This window comes from Rhamphochromis sp. 'chilingali', assembly GCF_963969265.1.
Source record: "Rhamphochromis sp. 'chilingali' genome assembly, chromosome: 1".
Classification (NCBI taxonomy): Eukaryota; Metazoa; Chordata; class Actinopteri; order Cichliformes; family Cichlidae; genus Rhamphochromis; species Rhamphochromis sp. 'chilingali'.
Genome location: NC_137929.1, coordinates 28,518,311 through 28,527,122, shown reverse-complemented (window position 1 = coordinate 28,527,122; position 8,812 = coordinate 28,518,311). Strand labels below are relative to the sequence as shown.

General features: G+C 34.8%; 1 protein-coding gene across 1 annotated transcript; it reads right to left on the bottom strand.

The window, feature by feature from the left end:
* Positions 1–1,212: 1,212 nt before the first annotated feature.
* Positions 1,213–8,506, bottom strand: LOC308407724 (uncharacterized protein). Its single transcript, XM_080899560.1, has 11 exons — positions 8,190–8,506; positions 7,347–7,574; positions 6,958–7,111; positions 6,686–6,758; positions 6,097–6,439; positions 5,518–5,613; positions 4,682–4,992; positions 3,373–3,554; positions 2,824–2,993; positions 2,006–2,220; positions 1,213–1,495 (listed from the first exon to the last, which is right to left on the bottom strand). Exons 1-11 carry the CDS (start codon positions 8,495–8,497, stop codon positions 1,263–1,265), a joined length of 2,313 nt encoding a protein of 770 aa, XP_080755686.1. The 5' UTR covers positions 8,498–8,506; the 3' UTR covers positions 1,213–1,262.
* Positions 8,507–8,812: the final 306 nt, after the last annotated feature.

Genomic DNA, 8,812 nt, shown 5'->3' with positions numbered 1-8,812 from the left:
GTTACATATGATTGTATGATGTACTAATGTATCTGTTAATAAACAGGAATTATGATTCATTCATTAAATAAAATATGTTATACATTTTAAACTCTTTAAACTTTTTTTTAAAGACACAAATTACATAAAAAGTAGAAACACAGAACACTTTATTTGTGTATTTCCAGTACCCATAGGAAGGAAATAATATTCTGCAGTAATAGGGCTGGTCTTAAAAAAACAAAATGAAAGAGGAAAAAAACCCCAAACAATCTACAATGAGCCTGTGTTATCAAGTAGTATAGTAAAATATGCAAACAAAATCCTTAAAACACTCCCAGCAAACCAGGTTATGTTTATTATCATTATCATTATTATTATTGTTTATAATACTTTGATAATATATAATAATTTGATAAGATTGTAATGTCATATAGTGTGATATAATGTTCATATTTCAACCTGTAACATAACCAGGTTTGACCTAACCAATGTCTGTCACATTTATAGACAACTTTGCTGCCAGTGTTGGAGATACTGTCTTTCTACCTTTTAGTATGTAGGGTTACTGTAATACTTTTCAAAACTTTACCAAAACCTAACAAAAACATTTTTAAACCTGTGAGTTAAGCTAAAAGTTAAATGATATTAATACAAAGTTCTGTGTAAAGCATAAATGTTCAAATGGGACACTGAAATAAAGCTTAACTCATCTCATTTGAAAATTCACATTATGTGGAATAGTTGAACACAGGAAGCATTTGAGAAAACTTAATTCTATATAACAATGAGATTGTGGCATATTATTTTGCTCACTGCAGGGGTGCTAAATAATGTAATGTTACTATGGGTCATACCAGAGACAAAACATGCCATATAAGCAGGAAAACAAATTAACTACAATCAAAAAACAAAAAAATGCCCCACATGTATAAACTGAAACAAAATTATTCTATCCATTCTCTTCGGCTTATCAAATCCATGTCTGATTTGAAAGTAGTGTGCACTGCATGAACTGGTATTTAAGCTGTAATTTGAAAGACACACATGAAGCTTATTTAGGCTATACAGTCCTACTGCTGTCCAGGGTGTACTCTGATGCGGGGTTAACAACATTAACAAAAACAAGAAAATAAAAAATGCATATCGTTAGCTTCATAGCATAATTGCCTAAGTCATTTGACTAAGTCAATGACTTAGGCACTTATGCTATGAAGCTAACGATATGCAAAATAGAAAAAAACCCAAATCCTCATCATGTCACCAATCCTTAAGAAAACACATCATGCTCTTCCAAATCCTGGTGAATTCCGTATTGCAAAATCCATGTCTGATTTGAAAGTAGTGTACACTGCATGAACTGGTATACGAAGGATATTTTCACAAGTATTGGCCACTGGAAATCTGCAGTTAGTGACGAACTCAAGGCTTGGCTTTGGAGAAAAACCCAGGGCTGGTATGCTGTCACATCCAGTGCAGAAAACAAGAATATCTTCCAAAGAGACATCATTTTCAACTATAAGATAGAAAAATACAAAATCATAATGATATTCTGACTAAGACTACTGATGTACAGATACATTAAATTACCAAAAGATTAAATCAAAAGTGAAACATGTATATATTTTTAAAAGTAAGCTGTAATTTGAAAGACACACATGAAGCTTATTTAAGCTATACAGTGAAACCACAATGTCAAAAAAAGAAGTTAGTGGAGACCACAACATATTAAATGTACGTGGATGCAGCAATAGCCTATTATTTGTACTCAGTATACAGGATTGGTAATAATTTATTTATTTAGTTATCCTCCTATTTATCCTGTTATTTATTTATCCTGTTAATACACTGAAGTCAAACTGAAATCACATTTGGATACAATGTTCTTTGTAAACCCAGCACTTGCATCAGTACTATCTATCTACCTTTTTTGTTATGGCATCTATGTCTGTAATTTCATGATGCTGCTGCACAAAAGTGAGAATTTTGATTTATGGTCAAACAATGTGCCAAGTAGTAAACTCACATTCTGCCTCCTGAAGATAGTCTTGCCAGAAAGCCAGGGTCCGGCACTCATCTTGAAATGCATTACTCCCTCGTTCGGAGTGAATGATCTGGAATAGATTCTCCATATCAGTTGCTCTGAGAGCCATTCCAGCTTTCACGAAAAGGCACTTCATCTGAAGAGGGTATGTCTGTAGAGCATCTAGGACACCTAGAGACCTCAAGCCATCTCTGAACCTAGCCAAAATAAAACAAAATCAAATTGTATTTTATATTACTATTATTATATTTGTATTTGATTGGATTTGGAACCTGTATCATAACAAGAGGTTTTGAGGTTTTATCAAGAGACATTTCTGAACTAATTACATTTTACTTTCCTGTGGACTGCTGTATCAGAGGTGAAGAACATTTTTCCCCTTACAGGGCCAGACTGTCTTAGATACAGATAAAGAATGCCTATACATGGAACAACTGAGCTGAAATATGATACACAGGGGCCTGTCATGAATTGGAGTAAAAGTGACAAATTGCTTTCAAATACATCTGGTCTCTTGTTCCATTGGCATACCTTTTCTGTCAGTCTACAATCAACCCAAATGCTACTCAATTTGAATCAATTTTTATTTACATATTTAAACACATGCCTACATCGGCACAGATACGTTTTATGTGAATTTTAATTTCATGAATGAAAGATATCTGTTTTGTTATGAACTGTACTAGCATGGAGCGCTACAGACCTGTACCACCCAAACAGGCTAATACCCGTTTCACAACACAGTGACTTTAGTTTGACAGGCTTAATTTTTTACCATTACAGTATGTGTTTAGACATACCTTTCAAAAGGTGCACGGGTCCGTTGAAGGACATACCAGTGAGCCAGATCCAAAGCAGTTTCTTGTTTGTTTTGAAGTGTTATGCAAACATTGTGACCAGCAAGACTGATCAAGTTGGCTGCCTGTGCAACTGCATCTTGCAGCTGTAGATCATTCTCGGCCTGTATGATCTAAAAACAATATGAGGAAATTATAAAATGAATTATTTGACTCTACTATTTAGTAGAACATACAAAACTAATAGCTTCAGTGTTTAATTAGTACATTAACCCTATGAAACCCCATAACCGATCAGGAGGCTGAGGTATAAGTTATTAAGCTGGAAAACAAGTGCAATCATTAAATTCTGTAACCAACAGAACCAACAGAACCATAACCTGCCACACACATTTTTAGTTCTTCCTTCTTGTAGCCATTAAAATGTTTGATCTTTTACTAGAAAGGTGCAGGACTCGGGCAAGAAAAATTAGGGAAGTGTTAGTAAAAATGTTGGACAAGCAAAAAAAGACCTACAATGAAATTGAAAGAACCAAAGGAAAATATGCTCACCGACTGCACTTGTGACCTTGTTTCCTCATCAGTAATATGATCAGTGCTGACTTTTACATTGTCTGGACCCTTTTGAAGACACTCATAGAAGAGTTCAGACAAGAAACATGGACTCTGTCCCCCGTGGGCAATTGACATTGCCATGATCTGGCCAGCATAGTAGTATCCATTATCTTTCATTGCTGTTAACAAATAAAATAAAACATCATCTCAAAAGCTTGCATCATTATTTTTGTTACTGTGGCATTTTTTATAGTACAAGTTACCAAATATTATTTCTGAAAAAAATATTGCCCATACAGTTGCACCCATAATAGTTTGGATAATAACAAAATCATCTTAATTTTGCTGTGCACCACCACCTTGGATTTTAATACCAAACAATCAAGATGATACTAAAGTGCAATTCCTTCGAGGTATTTTATTAAAAAATGGCACCAGCTGATTAGGAATTACAGTCAATTTTATACATTATCCACCATCTTTAAAGATGGTTGCTTTAGACAAGTGATTGAAAGCTAACACCATTTTATGTATTATTTTTAATACAAGGATTAAAATTCTTTACAATTCTTTACAGCCTTACAGTCAGATCAGGTAACTGAGCTGGCTTGTTATGCTTTGGGTTATTATCAATTTACACTGTCCAATCAATTTAGCATTTGCATTTGGCTGAATCTGAACAGATTGCCCTTTACACTTCACAAATCACCAGTGCTATCATTGACAACAGTAGTGGCTTGGTTCTATGGCAGCTACTCATGCCCGTGTCATAACACTGCTTCCACCATGTGTGACTTAAGCTATTCTTTTCTTTACTATGCTTTTCTCCTTCCATCATTTTGGTTAATCTTGGTGTAATCTGTCCATATCTTCATAGTAGTATAGCATAGTTCTTTTAGATGTTTTCTGGCAAAGTCCTTCCAGTTATTTACTATTGCACCTTGTTGTAAAACATCTGTGTTTCCATTCATAAGTGCATCTCTTGATTGTTGAATTACACCATATCAGTCATTTGAATAATTACTTTTGAGAAATGAGAGAGCATGTATAAAAATGACCAGAATTTCTAAATATGTAGTACTGTTTCAAACCTTTCAACTAAAGCAGACAATCTTCCCTTCAGTCAATCTAGGTTTAATTTTTTAAAATCCTCTGTGGTGGTACAAAAATTCTGTCATTGCCAAAAAAATGTGTTTAGTTAACTGTATGAGATACTAAACTCGTACATGTAATCACAAACCAATTGATGTATAATGTATTGATGTAAAATAAATCAAATGGCAACAATTAATAAAATCATAAGTACCTTTAGAATTGCACGTAAGAACTTTAGCATTGGGTGGACCTTCAAAGATGCCAAGTTTGTCCTTGACTTCACAGAGGCAAAGTCGGAAGAACTCCCGAGTAGGTCCTCCATTGTCAACAGCACCCTCAGATATTCCATAGTCATCAGTAAACTTCACATCTATTTTTTTCTCTGGTGAAAAATTGGATCTGCCCATGGCTCTGGATGCTCCATCCCACACATTTCGCCTTATGATGTTGAAGCGTACAGTGCTGTCATTATTTACTCTAGTAACAATCTGCTCCAAGATTCTCTCTAAGCTCTGGACGTCACTGAAACATACACACACACAAAAAAAAAAACAGTAAAGAAATATACTAGTCTCAATGGCAATAACCCACCAACAGAATAATGATGTACCATTCTTAAGACTGTAATTGATATTTAACAAAAAAGAGATACAAATCAAGAATGTTTGTGATAATGGAAAAAAGATTAAGTTTAAGTTAAACTAAGTTTACATTTTTATCTTGTCATAAATACACTAGTATTTATAAATAGTATAAATACACTATATAAATACAAGCAGAACAAGAAAAACAACAAGATCCAACACTGACAACCAACCTCCATTCAAAAAAGTAAAAATAAACCAAAACATATATCAAGTAAAATATAAGTAATCTGATAGCCTTGGTAATCTTCAAATGACAACAGAAATCACAGGTTGCAGTTCGTAGTTTGCTTATTCAAACTGATCCAAAACTAGACAGTAGATGACTCCTTTTCCGCAACAAACATAAAATAATGGTTAATATGTTGACCTTTCAACATGTAAAAGTTTGTGTTGTACTGACCTTTCACTTGCACTTGAGTCTAAAGACCTTGAAATGGCTTCTTGGAGGTCGGGGTCATCTGACAGGTATTCTTCCTCAAACAGGCCAAGATATGTACTGCAAAGCCAGAATGTTTTGTAAATTATTTAGTTAAATTACATATAAATGATGTTGACAGAATTACATTATCACAATACATAGATTGGCCTCAGCATTATTAAAGTTGTGTGGGATCATCTTGACAGAGAACAGAACAAAAAGCCTGGAAAACTATTCCTGAACCATGCTTAAAGAAATTCAATAAAAAGAAGACATCACCATCAAGAAAGCTTGGTTAAGAGAGTTCAAGCTATGTTGAAGACTAAAGTAGCTCATATCACATTTTGAATTTTAAGCTCATTAAAATTCTACAAGTTTTGTTCTACTCTAATATACTGCGCTTCCATGTCTGTTTGTAGACAGAATTTTGTAGACTTCAGTAAATCACTGCGCTTCTTTCCTATTTTTCCAGCAAAATACAAAGAAAGCAGGGGTGGGTCATGACTTTTGCACAATATAGCTCAAAAGATTAAAAGATACAAACATGTACAAAACACATACCTGTAGGATGTGCTGGATAAACTTGGCTGGGTAGGTCCATTGGACACACTGGAGGTGTTACTAGAGAAGACACGTGTGTCACCAGTAACACTGGCAGAAGAACCCACTGATAAGCCAGGTGTGTTGTAACTGACAAAGGCAGATGTTCCACTGGAGTAAGGCTCATCCTCATCAGTAGCAACGACAGCAGGATTGGTGGACATTGTGAGGATGTCAGCAGAGATGGAAGATTCAACAGTACAAACATCTTGGGTAGCAACGCACCAGATGACCTCATCATCAACAGACATGGACTGTGCGTTAACAATGGGAATGGCTGAGGGAACTTCTTTAGAAATTTCAACTGTGAGAACACAAAGAACAGGAGTTTAACTTTTGAATAACATCTAATCACATTTATAGCTTTTGCTTTTCATGTATTTAGGGGTACATTTCTTCCTGCTCAAAATATTAAACTAAATTTAAATATGATTTTAACAAAGACTTGACACTTAGCTAAAGACACAATGCCTAAGATGACTAAGTAACAGACACTGAACCAACTTAATTTACAGTTTATTTGGAGCGACTTTTAGATAGGAATATTTACCGCATTTGTCAGAATTCAACGTTTCTGTGAAATCCTGCCTGCTTGTATGGCTACTCTCTCCATCAGAATATGTCTGTAAATTAAAACAGATAATACATTTCATTATACTGACAACAAAATGTCATAATAAATATTAGTAATATGTTTATGTATTATGTATTAAAACATAATACAAGTGACAATGTTTAAGGGAGTTTAAAATCCATCTTTGCCTTTTTCACTCTCATTTTATGAAAATACATACATTTGCTGAAATGATCAGGATTACTTACTGATTCATTGTCCTCACATAAGATGACCTTGTCAGGTCTGACATAAATTGACTTCTGATGAAACAGTTTTTTCACAAGGTCTCCATTCAAAGTCTGTTTGGAAGTGAGTGATGGCTCAACTAGTTTGGTGTGGCATGCCAGCAAAATCTGTAGCCTAGGGGAGGAAGAAAACATAGTGTATATGAAATTTTTGTTAAGGCTAACAGACTACAATACAATACAATACATTAAAAGGCTTAATTTTTGTTAACTCTAAAAGATATCAATCCAGTCATCTGATCGGTGCTCCCAGATCCTTTTTGGAAATACCCAAAGTTGACCTTTAATAGTATAATAATCTAAGTAACAAAAAATATATATTTTTTTATAAAAAAGGATCTAATGCTTACCTGCATCCTTCAACAACTGGCTGGAAGGCAGTCCTTATTGCCTGCATTACTTTGTCTGAGTCCCAGTCACAGCTAAACTCCAGTGCAAATTTTATATGTCCATTTTCAAAAAGCCAAGCTTTTTTGTTACGCCTTGGCACATGTGTAGTTAGATGGTCTGGCAAGAGAATCACTTCTTTGGTGAAAGACTGAGCCACAGAATGTGACCTGCTTAGTTGTGCTGGAAACCTAATGGAGGATAAAGGCAAATTAAACATTTCTGCATGTTATATTACACTTCTCTGATCAATGAAGTACATTTAATTAAAAAAATACACCATGCTGTACACATGTCTAATCTGCATTAATAAACACCCTCTAGCCCCATGGTAGCTAGGATAGGCTCTTGGAATCCTGAATTGGATAAGTGGAAGAGAATGGATGGATGAATGGATGGATAGATGATGGAAGATAGTGGGATGGATGGGTGGAGAAACTTAACAATCACATAAACAAATGTCTTCAATTCACGGAGTACTTTTTGTTGCTTTAAAAAAGGTTTCATTAAATTATATACTGCCAACAACTATGTATTGTAACAACTGATGTGCTTTGCTTTTACACAATGTTTGCAGATTAAGCTTACGGGACGTGAAATATTATAGAAATGTTTCCACAATTAAACAAATTAACTGTTGTGCACAGTTTAGTCTCCACGTCCACACGCTGTCAGTCTATCGCACAGTTTTTTTGTTTTGTTTTTTTGTGATATTTTTGTTTACTTAGCTTCGTCGAGCAATTGAAACCTACGGGCTATTACTAACCTTCCACTAGTAATTTCAGTGCATTTAGTTCTGTTCTTACCTCTTCTGCCTTGGGCCCTTTCGAGTAAAAGGTCTAAGATTGTAGATGGGACCTGTTGTGGGGCACTCCTGTGATGTGGAAGGCACGTTCTCTATAACGTTAGCTGGATAGCCAGGGGTTATCTGACCGGAGAGGTTCACTGCATTTGGTCTTCCACGATGAAAAAGTGAATAAATTTCTTCATCAGTAGTACGATGCGGTACACTAGTACAAATATTAGGTTGGCCAGAACATGCATTTGCCAAGGTGTTAATTAGCTCCTCATTACTTAGAATTTGAGCCACAAAATTCCGTGCGGACTGGCTCATAGTGCCATTCCTCGCAGGTACAAACAAGGAAAACACTAGATGGCGCAAGCGCCTCCGTGACGTCAAGCTTCATTCTATATATTCAGAAGATCATTCTATATATTCAAGTTTCATTCTATATATTCAAGTTTCATTCTATATATTCAGAAGATCATTCTATATATTCAGAAGATCATTCTATATATTCAAGTTTCATTCTATATATTCAGAAGATCATTCTATATATTCAAGTTTCATTCTATATATTCAAGTTTCATTCTATATATTCAGAAGATCATTCTATATATTCAGAAGATCATTCTATATATTCAAGTT